General features: G+C 41.4%; 1 protein-coding gene across 1 annotated transcript in view; it reads right to left on the reverse strand.

Moving 5' to 3' along the window:
- Positions 1-26375, reverse strand: part of Gpc3 (glypican 3) — a 333506-nt gene extending 307131 nt beyond the window's left edge. The window contains exon 1 of the mRNA XM_052171490.1: positions 26014-26375. Coding sequence (XP_052027450.1) covers positions 26014-26185 — 172 coding nt within the window. The 5' untranslated portion in view covers positions 26186-26375. The remainder of the gene's footprint in view (positions 1-26013) is intronic.
- Positions 26376-26866: the final 491 nt, after the last annotated feature.

Genomic DNA, 26866 nt, shown 5'->3' on the forward strand with positions numbered 1-26866 from the left:
AAAAGTAACTCTGGGCTAAACTTTCAAAGACGGATACTCACATCCCTTTTGTGTAAAGGATGAAATTCACCTGGGAATGGAAAGTGTGACAAACAATACATCCTTACATGGCAATAAGTAGAAGACTTCATTGTTCAAATAAGTCGGAGGAAGTCAATTTAGGGAGACCTAATAACTTCCATTCTCAAATGCTAAAAAATAATAACTAAAATCATTATAGGGTTACTAACTTCCATTTATTTTGAAGGATGAAAAAAATATCTTCATACTATAAGTCTACTCTCCACACTTGATCTTAGCCAAAAGGTCGAGCAGTGATATAACTCTACTCTCTACATTATAGTTTTTTTGTTTTTGGTTTTGGTTTTTTTGAGGGGGGGGTGGATTTGGTTTTTTGAGACAGGGTTTCTCTGTGTAGCCCTGGCTGTCCTGGAACTCACTCTGTAGACCAGGCTGGCCTCAAACTCAGAAATCCGCCTGCCTCTGCCTCCCAGAGTGCTGGGATTAAAGGTGTGTGCCACCACCGCCTGGCTACATTATAGTTTCTTAAAGAGCAGAGAGGGACTCTCATCTCCTTTGCAATGCCTCAGTGATCTCATTCAACTGATGTACCTACCATTGAATTAATGAGAGTTGTAGACTAACAAGAACTATTTGCCTGCCTATATTTAAAAATCAGGGTAGTGGAGATGTCTCTGACAGCTTTAGATCTGTGTAATTATATAACTTTGTTCTTGGAAAAATACCATAAAAGCAATTTCCAAGTATCTTGACTATACACAAATTCATGTTTCATTTGCAGGAAGTATGTCGCATATATTTCTAACTCTTTTGACCTTAAGTCTTTCTTGCAAGTTGAATCCAGTTTCAGGTCTTACAACTGAAAAGGGATATCTGAAGCATGGCAGCGTCATCTCTTGGGGAGTTATATTTATAGATCTTCAATCTGGGCACCTGTCCCTGGCACTCTTTTCCCAGAAGCTAACCACAGCTATCCCTCTGGAAGTTCTCTTTAGATGTGTACATTTACGTTGACATCTGATGATGTCTCCAAACATGGGTACCTGTGGCTCAACCTTCCTGACAGTCAGCCTGTGCTCTTCCCATTGGGCCCAGCCCTTGCTTTCTGTTGCCTCCAAGTAAAGACCTGACATTTTCGACTGCCCCCAATCTTCCTTAGCCAACTCCACCGAGGCTGTTAAGTAGTAAGAAACTCTACTCCTTGGCCATAATTAACAGCATAGAGTTGACAGTGCACATGACTCTCTGTGTATGTGAATATGTCAGTCCTATTGGATTTTATTCCGAGATAGGGAGCCAGTATTATTAAAAGCGGTAACATCAGGAACAGGTAAAAGTCCTTCTTGTTTCATAGGTCAAACTGCTTAGAGTCTAGTCCTTGCCATTTACCAACTGTGCAGGCATGAGCAGCTTACTAGACCTTTATATGCTTTTTTGCCCTCATCTGTAAAATGGGAATACTGACACTCTTCACTTCATAGATTAAAGAAATATCTTAGCCTTCTTGTTACAGAATAAATCTCCAATAAGTGTTAATTCAAATTAAACAAATAAAAAAGAAGCCTAAATTCATGTGGAGACCAGACTTTCACACCCCAAAATAACTAGAGAACAGTTAAATTGGTCCGTGGTTATGTGACAAAATATGCAGTACATTTTCTGAAGTGATGAAAATAATCTATAGTTTAATTGAAGCAGTAGCTGGAAGAGTTTATACATGCTTGTCAAAAGTCATGACTTGGAATGGGCACATCTTATTGTTTACAAATTATACATCAATAATGTTGGTTTTTAAAATATGTAATGGGACAGTATTGTCTAGATAAGAGAGTACTCATCAGACACCCCAGGAGGCAGGGAGGGATCAATGGAAACTTCCAAAAGGACCTGGGGCTTGAGTTAGAACATAGAGGAGGGATTTCGAAAGGCACTAGAGTAGATGACAGGCCAACTTGTCCAGAGACAGGCTGCAATCTAAGCTATAGTTAATCAGGTAAGAAAGGTCCAAATTGGAAAGGCCTTGAATGCAGACCAAGACCTATGGGCCTAACCCCAGGGCAAACAATGAACAACTAGAGGTTTTCAAGCAAGGAGCATAATATGACAAAGAGTGATGTCTAGGAAGATAAGTCACATAGCCTGAAATTGATAGATGGGCAGAGTGAGCCCCCAAGGTCACGTCAAGTCCTCTGATTCTCTAATTACCTTTATTATGTTCTATATGTTGATTATTTTATGAGTCTACAAATTTAACTAATGACAATAAATTGTCAAAATCATATTAAATAGCACATAAAGAACAGAAAAATAGTCATTTTTGAAATGTAGACCTTGATTCTTATGCTTCTCTAAGAGCAGATACAGCATATTCAAACAGTAACAGAGAAAAATTGTCAGGGCTCAGTAACAATGAAAATTGAAATCTTTTCCATATATATGTGAGTATGTATGATGATTTGACACATTTCATTGTCAAGGTCTGCTTTATGAGCAGTGTTTTTTTTTCCTAACAAAGGAACACTGTGCTGAAAATAAAAAAGCAATATTATCATGAGGCAATATTGGACAAAAGAACTTAATGATATAAAGGCCTGGTTACTTCATGACTTGTAAGGAAACTAACACATGTTTATTAAAATTATATATAAAATGTATCAGGTATTTTAAAAGGATGTTTTTAACAAAGGACAAGTCAATTTGCCATCCAAAAAATTAACTAATTTCCTTAGCATATAATAGTGACTTGCTATTAGAATGGCACCTTTTCCCCTAATTAATCATTATCTAAATCAAATCTTACATGCTCATTAATTTCTCACTAATCAAGCTAGGAATACAGATGAAAGAAATGGCTGCATTTGAAACCATTGGGGAAAGCGATCATTGCTGATAAAGAAATGATCTTTGGGAATCCAGCAGAAGGTTATTTAGCCTGAAAGAACATGACCTTGTAGAGGGTGCACCTGGATATCAAGAGCTCAAACTTGAAATCAAAGACTATGCCTGGGGCTGCCATAGACTCAGCTTCTATAAAAGGCAGGCCAAAATGTCGCTACTACACTGGAGTATTGGAAGTTTAAAGCAACCCTAGAGATAAGCCATTCTCTAGGCTCGAGAAATAAAGAATGAATTACCTTTATCTGTACTGCCAACTGCCTATCATTTCATGCCCAGGAAAAGTTAAATCCCCAGATCTCTGTGTGTGTGTGTGTATGTGTGTGTGTGTGTGCACACACACACTCCTCACAAAGTGGTTCTTTTACCTACCCAACCATCAGTAGACATGAACTCTGGAAAGACAAAGTCATGGACTATATTCAATTTACCAACTTGTGAAATTGTTCACAGAATGCCAAGAACCATGCCCAATGCAATACGATGAACAAGACATGGTCCCTGCTCTAGAGTTCATAGATTATTCTAAGAATTCCTAATTAGACCTCTTATCACTCTAGATATCTCAGTTCATCTTCACCTGCCAAGCACTGTGATATTCAACTGATTCTGCTTTAGAATTTCTCTATCTGTATATATAGATGAAGGGGTGTGTGTGTGTTTGTGTGTGTGTTTGTGTGTGTGTGTGTGTAGGAGTGCAGTGCTCATGGTGGCCAGAAGAGTAGTCTGTCAGCTGTCAGGCATTAAACATATTCTGGGAACGGAATTCTGGTCCTATGTATGCAACAGCAGTTTGTTCTCTCAACACTGAGCTCCTGCTCCCACTTTATAAATTTCCCTAACTCTCCCCTTCCCATTGCTACCTCATCTCCTCACCTCTTTTCACTTTGCAAAGATGACAGGACCTCCAAAGTGGACTTCCTGCGCCAATCTCTTTCTTCCCCTAATTTCATATTTCTCCAGTCCATTTCTAGTCAATCATTCTATTTATTTCAAATTCTCCAAGAAAATGGAGCAAGGGTATGAGGGATTTCTATGTAGGTGGAATGTTCGGCACTCTAAGGAACCTGGCAAGACTAGAATGGAAATGAGAGGTAAGGAGAAGTCATGTGAGCCCTATTGCACCATCACCCCTAGTTGCCTTTTGATTGGAGTCCCATAGTAGAGAATGTTCTTGTGAACAGAAAAAGACAGATTCCAGGGGTTGGAGAGATGGCTCAGTGGTTAAAAACACTGACTACCCATTCTAAGGGTCCTTCCTGTGTTCAATTCCCAGCAACCACATGGTGGCTCACAACCATCTATAATTGGATCCAATTATACCCTCTTTTGGTGTGTCTGAAGATAGAGACGGTGTGCTCACATATATAAATAAATCTTTAAAAAAAAAGACTCCAAAAGTTTTAGACCTTTGAATTCCCATGACACACTCCATCTTTTATTGATATTTCTCACATTCGAACTAGACTCACAGTTATATTTATCTGCCTTCTCTGGACTTAAGTTCCTTGAGGGGAAGACTTTTCACTGACTCATATTTGTATCTCAAGGGACTGATTGTGGTTTGGGCTTGAGGCCCTTCCCTTTCACTGGGAGGTAATGCCAGAACATCAAGAGACTTCTGTTGAAAAGAAATACGTCAGATTCATTGATAATACTAGGATGAATTTTACAATAATGGAAGGCCACACACACACATCCATGGCTATGTAAACGATAGCAAAGCCCTTAATATAATGAAAACTGAATTGGAGAACGAAGCTAAAGTTGGACTGAAGAACAATGGCACTCACTCTGAGGTTGAATGCAGAATATTCTTTTAGTTTACATTTCTTCCAGAGGAACTAAGCTAAGGTAATTTCACTGTCTCCCCTAGTGACTCCCTAATTATTATGCTACACAGATAAGTAGCTGAGATCCTGAGATCCTGTCTTTCAAAAGATGGATAATTTTTCTTTTTAATTTTTGAGATGCAATCTTCAAACACGTGAAACAGAGTGATAGCAGAGAATTTCAATATCCTAGTCTAAACCTAAGGGCTCAGCTCTTCCTTCTCTATGAAATCACAGTAAGATCACACCATTGGGGAAGGGATTCTTTCACATCAAGGATCAAGTGTTATCATCTGCTCTGTTGCAAAATCAGCTGTGAGTTTAGGCAAGTTGCCTTTCCAAATCTAGGCCTGGTTTTATTCTAAGGGTCTGGCCTTGGGAGCTGATGTTTTGCAAGCCCAGGATAGACAGTGTTCACTAACTGCATGAGATGGGATACTGAGGGGACCCAAAAGAAGCAGCAGACTATATTCTCCTCCACTCGAAAAGCTTTGCAATAGCACATGGATATGGAAGTAAAGCAATACCAACAGGTGGGGCTCTGCAGCACTGCAATCCACTAGGTAACAGCATACCCCTCTATGGATCTGTATTTCTAGCAGCTATCTCTTGACAGTCAGCTTCCTTATAGGATGGCATGCAGTGGCAAAGAGAAAGACACTGAAACAAAGCAGACAAGGCTATAACACAACAGCCATTGGCCACTAAACAGCCTCATATGGAACCTTGAGCAGATCACATCATCTCTAAACCCCAGATTTTTTATCTTTTCAAAAAGGTGGGCAATAGCTACATCTCAACATGCTTGCAAGGACTAAATTAAACTCTTCTTTAAGATTTCCAAAATGAATGTCTCCATGCAAGCCCTGCTTCCTCTTTTGCTCACATTCATTGGCTGTTATCCCCTCCGCTTCAGTTATTAATGTGTTACCCACCAAGTCTCCCTCGTGTACCTCTTTCATAAAAATTTCCCCTTCCCTCTGAATAAACCCTAGGAGGTATGATATCTCTGATTTGTTTCAATACACTTTGTGCCTATCTGATAGTGTACTTTGCAAACTAAGCTCTGCACCCATTGATGTTCTAGTCTTATTCCTGCTATGAGCTGTACAAGTCCATGGGCCCAAACTGTATCTTGACCATGTCTGCATTTCTTGTCATGGTCTAGAGCAGTGGTTCTCAACCTTCCAAATGCTGTGACCCTTTAAAGACAGTTCTTCCTGGCATGGTGACCCCAAGCTATGACACTATTTTTGTTGCTACATCATAAATGTAATTTTGCTACTGTTAAGAATCATAGTGTAAATAACTTTGGAGTCAGAAGTTTGCCAAAGGGGTTGTGACTCACAGGTTGTGAAGCAATGGAATGGAGCCTGGTCTATGGTACACTCAAATGCTGACTGTTGGACTTGTGAACAGTCAACGATATGACTCCTGTCTCTTGAGGCATTCAAACACAATTTGAAGAGCCATATCAGAGATCACTGAAGCAACTCTGCAGTAGGTGACATTCTAGTGATTTCTCTATACTTCCTCATCACATTACATGCCTAAGTTTTCCCCCATTAGAAGAGAAATAGACATTCCATAGCCAGGAATGTTGGAACTTGTCCCTTTGTCACAAGCAAGTATGAAACTCTTTCTACAGTGAAGGTCTCATCTGCACAAACTATATTAACCACTGTGTATGCAGACCATATCTGTATTTTGAGCTTGTATCTAAAAAGGCAGTCTTTTGTTTCACAGATGTTTCTGGCTTACAAATCTCCCTGTTGCTAGTATTGCAGCAAATCACAAAGAGGTAGGAAGCTGCAGCACACCAAAAGTGCACCATCACCTTGATCCCGCAGATCCTGTGAAAAGGCTTTTCAGGTTCGTAATAAGCAGTAATTGCTTTCCTGTGGCTAAAGTGTTTAGGAAAGAAAATAGACTTTTCAAGGAAAAAATCCAAAGTCATAAGACAAAAATCTATGCTGAATAACATGGTAGCCTATTGTGCTTCAAAACTCTTTTCTTTTGATCCAAAATGACTTTTTGACTCCCCATGTCCTCAGTTTAATCATGTGAAAAAAATGGGTTAACAGCAGGTACTATGCACATCCCTCTTGGGAAAACCCCGACATCTGATAACCTACTTTAAGCGTCCCTTGAACAAATTCCCTTTGAGTATCAGGGTCCCATAAGATGATGTGATTCAAGGGGACCCAGAAAGCTCGAATCTACAGATGGTCGAGTGCTATCTCCTAAAATGATATGTCTATGCACAGCTCCTGGAACTTGTCATTGTGACCTTACTTGGAAAAAAATGGGGTGGGGGGGTCTTTGAAGACATAATTAAGAATCTGGAGATGAGGTTATTCTGGATTACCTTGGTGGAGTCTAAATCCAATGTTAGGCATCTTGGTAAAGACACATGACAAGAGGACATGTGAAGCTGGAGGCAGAGCTGGGAGGGATATAGCCACAGAAAAGGAGCCACTGGAAGCCCAAAAAAGGCAAGGAATAATTCCTTCCCCAGGGTCTTTAGAAAGGCAATGCTGCGTGGTAGCCTTCCTTTGGATTTCTGATCTCCAGAACCGTCGATAACAGAGCCCATTGTTTGCAGGCATCAAATTGAAGGCACCATGTTGTGGCAGCCCTAGGACACATAAGCTATCTCTTCTTCTACGTCACCTAAAGGAAAGTATCAGCCTAATGTTGTCTAAATGTTTCATCCTGAGGCTGATCTGCCACTTATTTCATGGAGTGCTGTCCCGATAAGTACGACTCCTGAATATGACCTTCCTGCTTGAAGAAAATGGGTTTATTTAAGAACCTGCCTCCAGCAAAGACAAGAGGGTAGGGAGACGGAGTGGATAAGGGACAGGGAAGGGGGTGCATTAAACAACAAGAACAAAAGTAAAGATCAAGTAAAAGATGAAATGGAACATGGACCAAAACAAATTCTATTTAATGTCATCCCTAAGATAAATAATACTAATATAACACAAATTGTCCTTTAACTGCAATACTTATATAAGGATTTAGAAGCCCTGCAGAAGTGAAATAATAAAAACAACAACACTGCCTCAGTTGTTGGCCCATATTGCAGAAAGTCCAATAGGAGGCTACTGGAACCAATCCAAATGCCTCCTTCTCAATGCTCAAAGGCATTTGTTATCTAGTGCTTAACAAATTAGGCTTGTTTTGGATACATGAAAAAAATCTCTTTCAAGAGATTAGCAATTAAATAATCAGAAAGGAAGCTGGGCAGTAATGAAAGCTGCCCATGAGTCTGGACTTGAGCCCAACACTGAATTTGAATTTTTCTTCACATTCCCCTGCCCTACTCCTTAGCATTTCTGGAGATGCTATTTAACCAGCTCGCTGGCAAATCTTTCCAATGCCCAATTGTCCTTACTGTGAAGATGCTTTTCCCAGCTCTAATGGCTAACCTACATTTCAGTTTCAAGCCATTGCACCTTGTAATTACATTCTCAGCCACTGTAAATAATCTGCGGCCTCTATTATATCATTCCTCTTTCCCTAGGATAGAGATTATGGGAAGGGGAGTTGGTTGCCTTGTTAGTGCAGCACAGACTCTACATCTAAGCAGACAGCAACCAAAAGAAAACCAAATGCTGTCTCTAACCCTATGCGAGAAGTACTGCTGTCAATCATTTCATTTTTCTCATCTTTCAGCTTATCTGAATGACTGGGTGTGCTCCAGTGCTGTGGCATTTATATCATCTTGGGGAATAACTGGGTAAATGTTCCAGTAATGTTATCAGTCTTCACCATAAAGTTGTCCCAGAACTTAAGAACATAAAGGGCTGGAATGGACAGTGTTTCTACCTCCCCACACTCAACCATGTAGTAAGAATCAAATTTCTCACTAATTGGTCACCCTCAGGCATTTTGCTTAAGTCCAAATCTGGTGATATCCCCTTTTTATGGAAGAGATTTAATAGAGGAGAAAGTGCTAGAGAAGGCAGTTGACAAGGAAAACATTGCAGACCAACTATAAGATTGGAAGGCTGAGGTTTAAAGCCAAAGAATATGGTTTCAAGAGCACAGACTCACACACACACACACAGAGAGAGAGAGAGAGAGAGAGAGAGAGAGAGAGAGAATTCATTTTCATCTGAACCAAATGTTTTCTAAAACTGAGGAAAATGTAAGAGTCTTTTCTTTTTTCTTTGGTGCTTTCTTTAGAAACTATGAAAACAATATAAATTATCCATACAGAGGACTTGAGGCTTGTCCTTTCCATTGCCATAACTTTACTGAAAAATCTCAAAAAATATCCCAATGGGAAGTTAAATCTCTTATCAAACTGTGGGTGAGTCAGAAACAGAGCTCTTGGGAGTCCAGATCTAGTTGAATACACTTGTCTGGACCCACAGTCTCCCTGCATATTGCCACTCTTAGGATTTGCCTCCAGCTCTTGAGACACAGGGATCTGGTTCAGGAATATCTGCTTCATTTAATTTGAGCCTTTCTTGCCATGAAATTGAAAATAAGGCAGAAATAGTGACATGGGAAAGATGGAGCCAACCATCCCCCCACCATGCATATCTAAGGAGTGGTGGTTTCAAGATAGCTAATGCTACAGTGGGCTGAGGCATCGAGGGAAAAAGGTTGGCACAAGCACCTAGGGAGTTTGATTGGAAGAACCACTTTCACTAAGCAGGAAAGAGATGCCTATAGCCCCAGGCTACAAGAGTGCATTCAGAAGGCAACATTTCACCCAGTCCAAGGCACTGGTCTTTCTATGCAGTCCTCCTTTCCTTCATCTTTCTATACATCTCCTTTCCCTGTCAAAAGCAGGAATAATAGAGTATTTGACATTGAATGCTTAGCATCTCATATATACTCAATTTTCAAAACTAGTCTCCTAACAATTCTCACCTGTCATGACAATAAAGGAAGGGATGGGATACCAGAGTGAAAAAGAAGTGGGTTGAATTCATTGTGTGCCTGCTTGATCAAAGACAAGGAACTAAACCTCTCTAAGCCTTGGTTTCCTCATCTGTGAAATGGAGGGAAAAGATGTACCACCTGGTAGTGCTATTGTGAGGATTAAGTGAGATGTTGCCCGTAAAAGGCTTAGCATAGTGCCTGGCTCAATAAATGTTAACGATTATTAGCACCACCCCCACCACAGGTGCCCAATAAAAACTTACTGAATTGAAGTCACACCAGTTGGAATGACTAGCAGATGTGAAAGAGACCTAGGTCTTTTCTTTTCTTTCTTTCTTTTTTTTTTTTTTTTAAAGTTTTCCCTGCCTAGCTATGTACCAGATGAATTCTGAGGTATTTTTGGCGGGTGGCTGTTTTGGAACTTTGGTTCTTTATTTTATTTTATTTATGTGTGTGTGTGTGTGTGTGTGTGTGTGTAAAGGACAAAATAGGGATACTCAGGCTACACTTTAGTTATCAATCTTTTTTTCTTTCTCATTCAAAGCAGAAACCCAAATCTGGCAAAGTCTGGCATATGATTTTCCAAGAAATATGACAAGGCTATTAAAAACTCTAAATGAAAGTTGTGTAATGAGCATGAATCTGAATCCATTTAAATTTCCTTTAGACTTAGTATTTCCAGAAGGATTCTTGGATGTTTTTTAAAGTGTGCTTCTGCAGTGTGAGGAAACCGGACTCTAAAAGATAGCAGAATGTTCTTCAGCATGGGGGTAGGAAGACAACATACAATTGTAATGAAAATTAACCCCTGAAAATGCACTAGATTTTATTAGCAAATGGATGCCTGAGGAGATTACTAGATTTTTAGGGTCTTTACTATAAAGAGAGCAACCTGCATGCCTGAAATAGTTAAGAAGAAGAGACTCAATTATCTAGTGAACTGAGATTTCAAACTACCCTGCTTACCTAAATGAGAAAAGCTGCTTAGGCTAAAACATCAGATATACAAGGAGCTAAAGAATGGGACCCCACACTTTTCTCTAAGCCACAACAATGCCTGTTTATGTAAATAGGACTTTCAATAACACAACGAAATCTTAAAAAAAATGTTTTCATCATTGTATCTGAAAAATGCAAACACAGAAGATGAAAGTCAGGGGGCTTTCACGATGATGTGTAGTGAGTATCCTAAAATATTTATTCCGTGTGAGTCTGAGCCTGGATTCCAGGCAGATCTCAGAACCAGGCACTTTTTCTCCTTTTTCACAAAGACTTCTCTGATTTCATGGCAAGTTGACTTCACAGCCATTCAAAAATCCAGTTCAGAAAGAAACCAAAGTAGTACATAGTACTGCTATTTGCCTTCCTCTGGCAGCCCCTTCTAAAATCTGAGCCAAAATTATAAATATTTTTACCTTCATCATCATCAGCATCTGACAATCAAAAACTCCCAATGAACATAACAACCTCCAGGCACACACAAAAAAGCTCATTAAAGAATATAGGAAGGCTATTTATAGAAGAACTAAACAAAGAAGGAAGGAACTATTAGGAAACTTAATTAGACTGTTCATGGTTTTGGCAACTATTACTATTTGTTTGAACTCAAGTGTCTGCCTGCTTTACTTGACAGGTATTGATGACTAGAGAGATACCGACCACATTTCTGGGGTTTTTAAACTAACCTTGTATATTTTCAGTTCAAGAACTTAAGTTTTGACCTAAACTCTGTACATCAGCCTTGCTGTTGCTCCTTAGGCAGCTGATAAGAGGCAGAAATCTTTCTTGCTCATTAGGCCAAGAGCTGCTGTTAAGCAAAGGGCTGGGGAGGGGGTGTGCTCAGTGGCCCAGAGGAATGTGCTGGAGTCCACATATAAAGCCAGCCCTGATCTGGGGGTTAAGAATTTAACCTTAAAAGGCTGACAAGTCATAAATTTGCCTGAGGTTCATATATATGTGTGACTTTCACAGTTTATATTTCCTAGCCAGGACCCAGAGTCAAAACATGGTCCCTGATTAATGAATGGTACTAATTGTTCTTCCTGACTTGAGAACATTAGTCTTTATCCATAATATTTTCTTTAAAAACACACAATCTCATACCTCAAACCTTCTGGCTTAGGGGAATCTAGGGAACCAGCTGGAAAAAAAACAGGACAAGAGATTAATGTTATCTGTGACATGGCGCTACCATTTTGATGATCCTGGTTGACTCGAAAGCTTGCATTCCACTGTGTCCATCAAGCAAAGCTCAAAAGAATGTCCTCCAAATCTAAACATCTGAGATAAAGCAACTGTTGTTGACTCTGCTCGCACAAAGAGAGAGAGAAAGAGAGAGAGAGGGAGAGGGGGAGAGAGAGAGAGAGAGCAAGCTAGCTGCAAGCTGTGGGGAGGGGAACAGGAGAAAGATTGGAATTTCTTTAAGCACATTTTGTCTAACTTATCATATTAAATATTTATACATATAGTTCATCACCTCATAACCTTGGCCAAGCTTGGAAGAGATACTAGATACAAGACACACAAGAGATCCCCATAAGTATAAAGACAAAGAAACAGTATCACAGAGCAGTCCAATTGGAACACAATCTCAAACCTGAAGTCAGGGTTGAGACTGAAACAATTGAACCCCACAAGTGAAACAGGGTCCCTGAAATGTGATAAGGTCATTAGGGAGAAGCAGACTGTTAATTTGGTTAACCTACAAGGTAGGTGTTAGTTCTAACAGATGTTAGCAGGATTTCAAAGGCGCTCCCTTATCTTTAGAGAAAAAGAAAAAGCATTGTGGGGGACGTTTCTTAACCAGTGAGCCATCTCTCCAGCCCAGAAAAAGAGGGAATTCTAGAAACAAAGATGCAAACCACCTTCACTGAAAATTATAAAGTGAGAGATAATGTCAGCTATACACCAATTCATGAGCTACTTGTCAAATATACATAACCTTGTTCTGTCAATACAAAAAACATTTTAAATGCTCATGATTTTTAGAAAGAGGGACATTTTAGAGTGCTTCACTTCCAAACTAAATAAGGAACAAAATTTCATAATATCCCAAGAGAAGTAAGTAAGTACCCAAATCAAATATGTGGCAGAATCACTGGGCACAGGCAGACGAGAAGGAGGCAGAGGACAAGAAGAGAGGGAGAGAGGGAGAAAAATCAGGAGCTGTAGAAAAAGGAAATACAATTTAAAACCCAACGCAGAGGAAAATACAAAATGGTACACCCACCCTTTTTTTTCCCTAGGAGAACAAGAAACACAAAACCATTCAATAAATATAGCAAACCATAAAATACCTTCTGTTTTAAATTATAAGCAGTTGAGGGAGTAAGTGAGGATGGAAGGGAAGCAGAGGAAAGCAGACAGATGAAGGACCCTTGTGATCTGGAGGTGTGTAAAGCCCCTCATCTCCCTTAGCCAGGGCGTGTTAGCTAAGTAACTTGGCTGCTCATTAGCACTGATCTATGAAGTGTTGGTGAGATTTTCAGGAATTTTACCCCTGAGTGACAGTTGGTAGTCAGTGCTATTAGGACCAAACTTGAAAATAAAACTGGATAATGTTGAAGGAAGACTCTAAATGACTGGATTCCAGCGTCTGTCACCTTCAGGTTTTGTGAAATGAGGCAAACTTATTTCCTCAAAGAACAAAGAAATACTAATCTGGTGGCTTTTGAAGTGCCCCCCCCCAGAGAAAAACCTTTAGGTAACGTTATTAAATTGACCCATGGCACTCAAATTTCAAAGCCAAGAAATGACTTAGATTTGAGAAATTAACATTTGTAGAAAACCTTCAGACTACAGTGGGGAAAATAAATCTTTATTTCAGAAATAAACTTTGGTACTTGAAAACAAAGAATAAAATCTGTTTCTGAAAATAGAACGGTCTGTTGGGGACTCTGAGTACAGTTCTTCCATGGCTCTTTGAAACCTTTCAAGTTCTACAGTGACTTATGGAGATGACCAGAGAAGACAGACAGACCCCAGAAAGCCAGCAAAAGAACAAAACAAGAAACCATTCACCCATTCCATCCCCCTAGAGAAGAAGCAAAATCCTGAGTGGAGACATTTGTCCCTGGCTACATCACTTTTGCTACAAAGGAGGTGTTCCCCAAAGTAGTCACATTGGCGACATGAGATGCTCCTGCATGTTCGGTTCTCCCCACTTCTCTCTATGGCTAGTTCATTACCCCATCGTCATTTATCTTTCAGCCTTTCTCCCTCCTTCTCTCCGTCCTTCATTCCCTCTCCTCCAATCTGTCATCCTCCTTCCTCTGCTCCTCTTTCCCCACTCCCCCGTGCATACCTTATATATAGGTCCCCAAGGCCACTTCAGTGAAGGAATGGGCCAAGCACAGATGTGAAAATGACAAGGATGCTAATTTATGTTTAAGATGTTAATGTATGTTTCTAACAAGTACACTGCACAGTTCTTACCCTCATCTAACTTGTACTTGGAAGCTTTTCTCAAACTTTTAACACACATACAAATCACTGGGAGACCTTGCTAAGAATGCAAATTTTGATCCAGTTATAGGATAGTGTGGTACAAACAAAGAACAATTGCATCTCAGGGGGGAGGTTCATGAAATAAAATGGCCCTGCACTGAGACTTTTGAGGGTAGGTAAAACTACATTGTGCAGTGATGATGGGAAGACACAGTAGGGATCTCTAAGATTTAGCCAACAGACAACTGCAGCATCATTTCAGTAATGGTTCAGAATCCCGTTGTCTACAAATAGAGGGCATACATGGTATGGCAAAGGGATAAGAATAAGAAACATTATACAGATTTGCAGGACTTGGACAATTAATATGGGTGTGAGATATCAAAGATGATGTCAAGGTTTCAAGTCTTCGCATCAAAAAGAAAAGTCATCACCAGAAATGTAGAAGCTTATGAAGAAGTTAATGGAGTCAGAAAACGAGAATGATGGGGTGAGTCATTTTTGGCTCTGTCTAAGGTGAAGCACTAAGGACTATCTGATGGAGAGATTTAACGGGCAATTGTGAGATTCTGATTTGTACAGCAAGAGAGACAGCAGACTAAAAGGAGATGCAGAAACCAGTGAACATGATAGTGAAGTCATGGGAATAGGTACATGAGTAAGCAAAGACAACGGGGAAGGCACAGAGAACATATGACACTGAACACCCACATCTAACAAAGGTTATAATGAACAGACTGGACAAGCAAAGGCAGAATCAAGTAGAAGACCTGGAATGTACACTATCTCAAAAGACAAAAGAATATGACAATTCTGATCAAAACTTTCTATGTACATTATATTATTTCCCTCAGAGTCCAAAGGAGAGGGATACAGTGGAAAGAGCATTAGAGATGGAGTAAAACAAGTCTCGATTTCAGTCCTGTTGCCAACATTTACAGCAACTGTGGGAAAGTAAACCTTTCTGGGTCTCAGTTTTTCCAACTATAAAATGGGCATGCCCCACCTCCCTTTCAGGTTGGCTTTATATATTGTGATAAAGTACCCAGATTGCAAGTGGCACACAGTAAGAACTCAGTAGGTGTTATTTTCTACGATAGTTCCATATGGGGGAACTATCCAACCAACCTAAAAATGACCCACCCCCAAATCTACTAGAAACAAAGGAGTTTCAAGTATGTGTTGAAAGTAGAAAATAGGCACAGTTAAGAGAACTTGGTGCTTTTTCCCGGGTACTGGAGTTCAGTTCCTAGCACTCCCATCAGGTGGCTCATGGTGCCTATAATTTCAGCTCCAGACAGTCTTGATGCCCTCTTGTGGCATCTGAGGGCAAGTGCATACATAACACATGCAAACATATACTTGGACAAATTAATAAAATAGCAATCTTTAAAAACGGAAGTAGAAACCCTGGTGAAGACAACCTGTTAAACAATAGAGAAATTAAAGACACCTCACTTTCTCCTCACCCAGAAACAAAAATCTGAAGATACTTAAGAGCACTGAGTTCAAATCCCAGCAATGACATGGTGGCTCACAACCATGGGATGTGAATACAGCTACAGTGTGCTCATGTACATAAAATAAATAAATGAATCTTTTTTAAAAAAAGGAAAGAAAGATCACCTTAGTTTTACAAGTATCCCTAGACTTTGCTTAGAACCACATGTTTCAGAGGCTAGCCTGCATGAAATCTAGTCCAGGTCTCCCGAAAACAGTGTAACAGCTTTCATCTTATAGAGCAGGAGAGTCCCTACTGGGGGAAGAGCAGAATGCCACCATATTGGGATGAATGAGGTGCTGCATGAACACTTGCATTGTGTACACATGAGATACATGGAAACAAGGCTTTCCAATGTCAAGGTGTGGCTGTGAAAGAGAGATAGACAGAGACAGAGGCAGAGATATAGTTAGAGACAGAGATAGGGATAGAAATAGAGATTCCCTCTCCCTTTATCCCTCTTCCCTTCTCCATGTGTATGTACATTTGAGTGTTTGGTATCTTCTAGCTTGAACTATGACAACATAGACTCATACTTCCTCTTAATCTAGAAAGTTCTTGAAAGATTTGTTGTTGTTGTTGTTGTTTTTTAAATCACCAGATGTTGGCAAAATATATTTTAAGACATGTCCCATACAAAGGCTTGGAAATTACCATCCACACCCATGGAACCGCTTGAGCCTATATATTGATGAGTCCTAACTGTGCTTCATCTTAACTCCACATTTTCTTGGTGAGCTCCCAGGACTTCAGTTGCTATCTATATACTGATAAATCCTACACAGGTAGCCTCTCCCACCTCATTATTATGTGTGGGCACATGATATAAGTGTGTGAGCATGTGACATAGCCCATGGCTGGAAGACATGCTTTGTGCATTTGGTTCTCTCCTGTCTTTCTGTGGGTTCCAGAGATTGAACTCAAGCCATCAAGCATGCCTAGCAAGTGTGAGTGAAGGCTCATGTGTGACAGAGGACAGCCTCAGATACCATTCATTTTCTTTCACCTTGTTTTGAGACAGAGTACCTTTGTTGTCAATAGCTCCATATGCCAAGCTAGCTGGCCCTCAAGCTAGCAGGGAATCTCCTGGTATCTTGCCATAGGAGCACTGAAATTGAATGTGCATACTACCATTTGGCTTTACATGGGTCCTGAGGATTTGAACTCAGGTCCTCATACTTGTAGGGCAAGCACTTTGCCCACTGAGCTATCTCTCCAGCCCTTCCTTTTGTCATAAATCTTTACTTCTTTCATGCCTCATACAACAGCACATTTTTTATAATTGTTTCAGAAATCTAGCTTGGGAAGTGCATTTGGAGCCCCATTCACATACCAGTTCTAGAAGCAGTCCTCCAGAACAGGCCTACAACAGTGTGAACTGACTGTAGTTACTTAATAAGGATTACATCTCCATACTTGGGGAAATGATGAAACCTGATAACTAAGCAGTAGGTCTGTTATATCAGTGGTAACCAGTACAGCAACAATTTAGGGTCAATGTAAGTAAAACACATTTTCCTAGATCTGTGAAATGCTGTATCCCTTAGTTCTTCCCACTGAGTTAGGCTCAGCTTCCATCAGACATGTCCAACCTTTTGATGTTGTGACAAGATGTCATCATTTACAGTTTATGCTCAAGATTCAAACGATCACGTTATGAAAAAAATCTCACAATGTTTTGAGTAATTTTACAATTTTATATTGAGCTGCACTCACAGGTAAACTAGGCCATAGATGTGTGTGACCCACAAGCAATAGGTTGAACACACCCTGCTTGTGTTGTAGCTGTATCATCTGTGTGTATGCAGAATACACTCAGCACACATGCACATATATGCATGTTGGAACCAGGCCCATCCCTGGAACTGAGAAACTGTAGACACTTTATGGGTAGCTGTGCTGTGGAGACATGAGTCATATTAAAGCACACCTTTCAAATCACAAATATAAGCTAATACTGTGAAAGTCTACCCACTGCTAAGAGTAACAAGAAATTTGAGCTGGAACAATATGTGTAATTAACTATGATTATCAAAATAGTACTGTATGGATATGTGTGTAATGTATGAATATATATGCATATACATATTCAAATACTACCATTTAAGTAACACCACAAGAAAATCTCTGTGTCACCTCCTCTTCAATCTTCTTAGGCCAACAGGACTCCCAGGGCCAGTGTTTCAACTCCATCCTTTCTTCATTCTCTGCTGCAAACCAGTTTAGACAACCAAGCACTCAGGGAAACATTGTCTAGTTACATGTCATTCTAAGCTTTCATGAACAGTAGTCAAGTCCTTAAGAATCTCTTCAGGTTAACTATATAATAAATTACAATAATAATTCTGTACAAGTCACTGTACTCACCAGTCTAGAGAAGGTCATGATTCAAATATGGCTCCTGCAGTCAGTAAACAATAAGTTTGGACGAGATTATGAATTCCCTATACACTTTAAAATCATGAATGCAAAGTAAGAAGTATGGGTAAAATACTCTGGGCAACAAATGCACTGGTGGTACACTTGTCTCTGCATTATCCCTGAATGCATGGACTTGCAAAACTCCATGTTGAGATGTTTGTCAGTCCTCTCTGTCTGTTTATGCTAATTACTATTCTGATATATGCCAAAATGTGAGCTTTTAATCTCCTCCCTATGTCTGTCATTCTAACTCTTCCTCTTTACCACTTTCCTCCGCTTCAATTATGCAAAGCCAGGTTTGTAAAGAGCAATGGAGAGTCTCAGGATGTCATGAAACACAATATCAATACTAAACAGGCAGTGGTGGGAGAGAGGAGACAGACTGGAATTAAGACAGGAACTGTGCCAATTATTTAGTTTTACCATATTCTCGTCCTGTAAACATATTTTGGAATATGTCCTTTTAAACACAGCATACTTATGCCATCTTAGTGGCATAAGTAAGAAAGAGTAAACACGAACTTGGAGAGGACAAACTTGGTTCCATTCAGTTTGCTTAATGATTATGCTATAAGAAAGTGGTGTGTTGAGCAGCAGCTAGAGTGCTGTGCATCTGTAAGTGATACTGGGCAGCAATATTTTCATAAACACCAATTCAACAGGTCTATATAGTAAAGAAAATGCATGAATATATAACTGTGTATAACTTTACCCTTAAATTACATAAAATTGCCTTGGAAATAAAAAAATACTTACCCCTCTTGTAAGACTTGGCTAGTCTACTTCTTCCAGGGAATGAAGGCACAAGCAACTGAGTTAAACGAACATTCTTTTTACTTACCTATAGGTAGATGGATTTTTTTTTAACCTGAAAAAGTGACCCCTTTTTAAAAAAAAAACAACCCAGTAAAATTAAATCAATTCTTAAATACTAACTTTATTGAATTTTATGTTTCTAGTACATTTTAACTGCACTCACTTGGTCAGTAAATACGTACTAGTACCAATTGTTCACAGTTAAGTGCAGACATAAAAATGAATACCATGTAATCCCTAACCTAAAGGAGATACCAGACTTGTGAGAGGAATATCTGTGAAATGTACCTTGTGGTTACTGTAACAGGATTTCAAGTTATTTTCAAAAGGAAGATTCCAAAGGATCAACAGAAATTTTTCCCTAAAACTGTGCCACCTTTGCAGTTTATGACAGACACGTGCTTCATTGTGGAAACTTAAAAAAAAAATTTTAACTACTCTAACCTTTTTTGAGAAATGTACAATTTTTATCTTGCAGCGCATGGACTCATGCAACGGGTAGAAGATTCTTTCATAATGGCTTTGACTTTCCTGTTCCCTCTTATTGCCTTTTTCACCTATATTTTATCTCCTTTTCTATCAATTATTTATCAATATAAGCCTATTAAGCATACTTCAAAGCACTGAGTAGATTTCCTAATCTGGTATATAAATACAATTTCAGCTCCTAGAAGTAATTAACTGTTCAGAACACTAGCAATGCATTGACTCCGTCATGAGGAAAAATACAAATTCTCAAATGTGGCTTTGTGCATCTCCTTCTGCAAAGAGAAGCCAAAGTGAAAAATGTCTTTCTTCGTAATTACTTCGGGTTTATGTTTGCTGCTGGTGGTAGTGGTGGTTTTTAAATGACAAGAATTTCTGATAATTAGCATTCGTATAGCTAATATTTAAGTGCCCTAATTTGAAGTAGAGGAGTAAAGCCTCTTTACATGTATATTCAGAAAGGTCTTTGCATGGGCCAAGGTGTTCCAGTGGGTGCCTTGCCACTCATACACACAAGTTCAAAATGCATTTTCTCTGCTAATATGGCCATTGTCACACTGCTTTCTGAATCAAATCGTTTTCTCTCTGCCATTATAGTTCAAGAGGTAAATTCCCAGTTGCTTAATGCTGTCTAAAGCCAGTCTGGGGAACCATGGCTTGTATTCGATTTTCTGATACATTTCTCTTTTTTAAAGATTTATTTATTTATTTATTTAATGTATGAATGCTTACACACACCAGAAGAGGGCATCAGATCCCATTATAGATGGTCGTGAGCCACCATGTGGTTGCTGGAAATTGAACTCAGGATCTCTGGAAGAACAGTCAGTGCTCTTAACCACTGAACCATCTCTCCAACTCTGATGTTCATTTCTTAATGGAGTGCTAGAGATCCTGTTTCAAGCCAGACATGCTGCTAAATATGGGCAAATAACTAAGGGATTTTTCTGCCGAAACTTCCCTTTAGACCCTAGATTACCAAATACATCAAACCCATTTACAAGATCAGCTAGAGCTCAACAGATGTTGGCTCTTGGAACAGTCTCTTGAGTTGAGCCTGTACAGGAATTGTGATCCCAGGTTACAGAAACCCATGAGGTACTTCAACAGATCTGTGCATGTCTCCTAGCTTGGCTTCCAAATATGGCAACACCAACATTAGCAAAAACATCTAGCTGACATTAAATCACAAAGGACTTGATTTAGGAGAGGTCCTTTGATTTATGTGTTATATAATTGTTGATCTTTAACTATACTAATCCAGGCATTGCTGACTTCAATTTGTTCTTTGGGTATTCAATATTAATAAGCCCAGCCAGTTATTAAGAGACAGCAGATAACTGAAATACGCCTGGATCTGTCTACAGCCAAAATACATAAAGACTACAAAGTTTATCTACACACCCTAAGAGTGTGCCATAGCATTGGGCTTAAGCTTTGAAAATAAGCTTGAGAAAGTATTTAAAAGTTCATATAAAATACTTTCATGATCTAGAAATTCTTTCTTGTTAATTATCAACCAAATGCCGCATGGCACTATTAGCATTGTGCTCAACACTGCTCAAAGAGCTTTCCCTTTAAGAAGCTTATAATCTAAAACATACAAATAACCATATGCAGGAAAAAAGCTAGAGATCAGAGTAAAAGGAAGCACTCACAAAAATGTACAAATTCAGCACGCCAAAACTTTTCAGTTGAGCAACATGATCTCCAGTGAAATTCTTTCCAAATGATGTATCGTGTGCACAAGTTATAAGTGATTATCTTCAATTTTCTTAGAAATGAGTAATGAGATCCTTCTTAAGACCCATGCTTTTGTATAAGCATCAAACACTAAAGTTGGCATGGTCGTTGATAGCTGCCATTTAAAGAGAAAACATATTTTCTGTCTTGTCTCATAGGAGACAAATCCAGGACTCTTCTCCCAGGTTGGTAATAAGCAGTCTTTTCCTAGGCTACAGTGAACAGCAAACATTGCAACTCTAAAGATGGAAGCAACAGAATGCTCAAAAATATTGCATCAAAATATTGGATACAATCTACCAGCCTGTAAGAAAAAACACATTGCAAAACTGACACCATCTGTGTCATCTAGCATCCATCAAAACCTTCTTCTGTGTCTTTTTAAGATGGAGGCTCTATTAAGAGACTTCTCCCTATCTCCCACTTCACCTCTTCTGTTCTTTTCCCTTGCCCAGGCTGCCTATTGTGACCATTTCAGCCAATTTCCTGGAGGTATTTTCTAGCCTCTTTCACCCTATTTAATCCTACAAGTTTCCTGGGAAGCTTGTTTACTTGTGTGCTCCCCCACTCTACAGCAAGCTCCTTGACAAAGGGGACTGCATCTTACTCCTCTCTGCACCCCCAGCACCTAAAGCACAGCCTGCCAAGGAGCCTTACCAATCAAAAGCCATCTCCATCAGAATGATGGCTCCTTCTAAATACTTCTCAGTCAGGATTTATGCACTAAATATATTCAGAGCACATCTGAAAGAATTCTCTAAACTCCTCAAAGTTAGCATACAGCAGTACAACTTTCAAAAAGTTTTGGCAAATCACTGCTCATCCAAATGAGAAAAAAAAATTCTCCCATACCTCGGTTCTCATTGTCTCTCCCAACATTTGGACTGTTAGTTGTTTCAAAATAATTGGGGGCCCACAGCTGGCAACACAGATATGATTGCCAGTTCTCTTAGCACATGCACACTCACACACATGTGCACACAAACGCATTCACATTTACAAACAAATTCTTTGTTTCAAGAATTTTCCTTTGTATTTTTTTCTTTCATCAATTTCAAGAAATCCAAATGATCGTGGCTCTTGGAGACTGCCTTTCACCCATGGGTGCATTTGGTCTTCTGGATCAGTTCTAGCACTTTCCAAGGCCCTCTCCAAGACAAGATCTCTCCATCTTAGAGGAGTTGCAACACTACCACGGTTTGTTTGATTTTCTCATTCCCATCCGACCCCTGCAACTCCCACCCCCCACAAAAGTGGTGTATGGCATTCATAAAGTGAATTACACTTGATTTTTGTTTAGAGAAATTTTTTTTCAGACTTCTGTAACATTCCCTTGAGACAATTGGAAACATCATTGTCTGATTACTAGCTCACTTCCCTTGCCTAAAATTGTATCCATTCTTGATTGCGCCTGTGGGTAGGTTAAGCAAAACAAAATAAACATCTAGACTTATGAGCTCATTGGCCTTTTTTCTGAATTTTTCTAAATTAAATAAGGGCAAAAGAGCTGCACTGAAAGTCAGTTATATGGATTTCCCTGCCAAATGCTAACTCTGTGTGCCTGGTTTCCATCTGTAGTGCTTTCCAAGTTACAAATCCTTAAAAAAAAGTGGGGTCTGAAGAGATTCATGGATTTGGGGAACATGCTCTTTAGAACGGCTATCCAGTGCCTTTGAACACCAGAAAAGAAAAGAAAAGTGCGATTGGAAGGGTTTAGATCAGCTTTGCAGAAGTCTGGGGTAGTCCTTCAGCACCAGTGATTTATTTTTTAGGCTGGCTGATTTCAAATGCCATTTAGTCTCATCCATATTAACATAAGAAATGTACCTTATCCACACTAACCCAATTCTGTTAATGGCCCAAAGTTAGCAGTCAATCCCAAATGCGCCCCTTACGTGAAACAGGACATTCTTGAGGATATTTCCTGAGTAGGGACCGAATCTCATTTTATCTGGGACAAAGAAAGCATTAATGCAGTTAACACAGTGCAGCAGACAAACTGAACATGGCTTAAACTGTAGATGTAGATGCGGGAGGGGAGAGTCAAGCGGTCATTTCGATGGTTCATAACTATCAAATAATTTGCAGTTCTCTTTCCATTTCTAACCAGTGAGCGACAGCAGCAAATTACACATTTATTCACTTTAAAATTATGCACTTGCCATTGTATTCGGTCTGCCATTATCATCTCTTCTCTGAAATACTGATGAGTTCTTTCTACACATGAACATTAGGATTTTTACCATATTTTCTATATCTACATCGTCCAGAGTTACCCTACTAAAATTCAAGACAAATGGTTTTGTTTCAAGCCTGAGAATCTGATAGCTGTACCCACAGCTGGATGGATATCACCATATTTTAATTTGGGCCTTGTTTTCTATGTCTGCCATGAAAAGGTGTGGGGCACCACTTAATTTTTCGAAATGAATTGTGCTGGATGTATATGAAAAAAAGAAAAGTGCTTCCTCCTAGAGTTTGAGAAACAATACGGGGTGGGGGGGGGCGGAAATCTCTACTACAGTCTCTATAAGTATGATCATCTTAGGCTGGAAGCACGCAAGCAGGAAATATGCCCTAGCCAACTCTCATAGACACAGTGTGTGGGCCTTCCCAATACTTTTATACAGATGTAGCAAAGAGGCAGGCAGCCAGAGAGCTGGGGGGAAGGAGAGAGAATGGCAAACTAGGCACTCGTGCCTGCCTGCCTCTCTCTCTCTCTCTCTCTCTCTCTCTCTCTTTCTCTTTCTCCCTCCCTCTACCTCTCTCTCTACCTCCCTTTCCCTCTCCCTCTCTCCCTCTCTCTCTCTTTCTCCCTCCCTCTACCTCTCTCTCTCTCTACCTCCCTTTCCCTCTCCCTCTCCCCGTCTCCCTCTCCCTCTCTATCTCTCTTTCTCTCTCTCTCTTTCTCCCTCCCTCTACCTCTCTCTCTCTCTACCTCTCTCTCTACCTCCCTTTCCCTCTCTCCCTCTCTCTCTCTTTCTCCCTCCCTCTACCTCTCTCTCTCTCTACCTCCCTTTCCCTCTCCCTCTCCCCGTCTCCCTCTTTCTCTCTCTCTCTTTCTCTTTCTCCCTCCCTCTACCTCTCTCTCTCTCTACCTCCCTCTCTACCTCCCTTTCCCTCTCCCTCTCCCTCTCCCTCTCCCTCTCTCCCTCTCTCCCTCTCTGTGTGTGTGTGTGTGGTGTGTGTGGTGTGTGTGTGTGTGTGTGTGTGTGTCTGTAAGGGGATTGCTAATGACTATCTAGATGAACTTTTCTCTGCCTCCCCTTCTTTAAGCACCATTTTACTTCCCTTCCGCATCAGTCAAATACTGCCCAACCCCAACCCTGGACCAATTCATCTTGTGGGGGCTCAGCCTGTAAGGACCAATTTTTAGATTATCAACAAAAGTGTGTTCTCTAGCTTTAGCAATCTAATTACCAAGGCACTTCCAGGGGAGAGAGATTCGCCTGTTGTTTCAGCTCTGCAGAACTGATTCATAGGTTGCCCCTTACAGCTCTTGCACACGCCCACGTGGTACGTTATTAAGACTTAACAGTGGAAGAGGTAGTTTACCCTCCCTTAGAGCGATATCCTGCAAGGCAATATTTAACATATGCGCAAGTGCATTTCAGTCACCAAAAAAGGGTGACCAATTACCTTTGCAACTAAACAGCAGGCTCGCTAGCCTCTTTTCATCAACCTAAAGAAAAGGCTGAGGGCGCGTTGGCTGCCTAGGTAACCTCCTGCCAGTGAACGCTCCCTGGCAGCGCCCACAAGGCGCGCATATGCATTCACAACTTGGTCCAATGATCCGGCCCGCCTCCCTGACTTGTTGAGAGCCACCAGCCAAGTTGTGCTGAGGCTTGCTCCCAATGTCTCCCAAGCGCGGGACGCACGCCTAGCTGAATGCAGGAGTCTTCGGAAAGAGAGCCTGGAAGCCACAAACGTCTGTGTGTTGGCTGCTTTCTTCCAAGCGCACCTCTGAAAAATTAATCTTTTCAAAACCCATTCTTCCTGCACATATTGTTAGTATAGCAACTTGTCCTGGTTGGATTCTAAGGCAGGCATTAAGAGCCCAGCCGCTGGACAGTCAATCACACAAGGCAATTAATATTCATCTGTTGACAGCGGCAGCCCAGAGCTAAGGTTAAAATATGCCCCTACAAAACGATCTGATTGTGCAGAACAAAAGGCAGGCGCTCTGAAACTTTCCTCTGCCTAAAATCTTCTCCTCTTCGGGGTCCAGCCTGTCAAGGCAAATGAATTTGGGCGGGGGAGGAGTTAAATCCTTTTTAGACTCGTGCTCCATAGGCCAGCACCGCCGATTTTTAAAGAGATTTGCCAACCTAGATAAGGGACGCTGTTTTGAAGGAAAAGGCTCAGTCTTCACGTTTTGGAGGACTCTCCTACTCAAAAGTTTCCTTCACTGTGTCTTCACTAGCCTCTGTGGATTCAAAGATTTGTGCTCGCTCAACTTTGCCTGCACTTGGGCCCGGCCAGCCTCAGGAACCCAGACTAGGGAACCGAAAGCATGGGAGGGACACACATGGCTGAGAAAGTAATGGCCAGCTTAGGCAGAACGTGCGAGTAAGGGAGATAAATTCCCGAGTCACCGGCTTCACGTTGTGAAGCCGATTTGCTAGGAGCAGAGGGGAGCCAGCTCCCACCTTCCCGCCCTCCCCAAAAAAATGGGCGCTAGAAAGGCGATCTCTGCCATGCCTTGCTCTGGCTTGCATATTTCCTGACAGCAGCGTGAGCCCGGGGCATGTGGACAGAGTCCATCCATACTCTGCTTCCCTCACTCGGTAGATGGTCCAGGCCCCAGGCACAGCGACCATTCCCAGGTACCCTGCAGCAGAGAGCACGGCCGCCGCGGCCCCGCCTGGCTAGCGCGCTCTGGGAAGAGCCACCACGCGCGCCTTGGCTTTCCACTGTGCACGGGGAATGCTCAAGGGACCCCCTACTCACCTGGCACGGGGGTTTCTGGAACCCATTTGAGTCCGGGCTGCAGTCTCTGGAAGAAAGAACGGACCTGGTGACAGGTGGCGTCTGGAGGCGGCGGGGGCTGCGCCTGTCCCAGGCTGCCCAAGCCGAGCAGCATCGCCACCAGCAAGCACGCGGTGCGCACGGTCCCGGCCATCCTGCTTCTTGGGGGAGCGAGGAGAGCACGAGAGAGTGGCAATAAGAGCAGGAGCGGTCCGGAGACTCAGCAAGTCTGGCAGTAGCCCAGCAGAGCAAGAGACCAGCCGCTACCCAGCCGCTGCAAAAGTTTCCTCGCAGCTACCTGGGCGCTGGGCGAGGGCGGGAACAGCTTGGCGGTGCGGGGCGGCCCGGGGCGGAGCCTTGTGGGCGGGGCGAGGAGGGTCAGGGCGGGGCGAGGCGAAGCGAGCTGCGCTGCCTGGAGGACAGCGTGGGGTCGTGTAGCTGCTGGCCTGCGGGATGCGGGGCGTGGCGAGGAGCTTAGCAGGGAGACTGGGTTACTAAGGTGGTGGGCAAGCGTTGGCGGGAGAGGCGCGGGAAGAGGATAAGGACCGTGTGCGGTGGCTCCAGGCAATCCTGCCCTGCCACTCGCTCGCCGCTGCTCTACACTGGGCGCTCTGGCATAACTACTGCAGAGGGGCTGCAGGCTCAGGCACGCTGATTGGCTTCCGAGCAGCAGTCCCCTCTGACTGGCTCTGGGAGAAGTTCCCCAGCCTCACTCCTTCCCGCCTCCCTTCGGTCTACAGCCGGGAGGGCTTTTCCTTTTCAGCCTTTGCAAGCTCTCCATCCTTCCTTGGAGTCGAGTGGATGTCCGCGATTTAGATACACACACACACACACG

The sequence above is a fragment of the Apodemus sylvaticus genome, chromosome X, assembly GCF_947179515.1.
Source record: "Apodemus sylvaticus chromosome X, mApoSyl1.1, whole genome shotgun sequence".
Lineage (NCBI taxonomy): Eukaryota > Metazoa > Chordata > Mammalia > Rodentia > Muridae > Apodemus > Apodemus sylvaticus.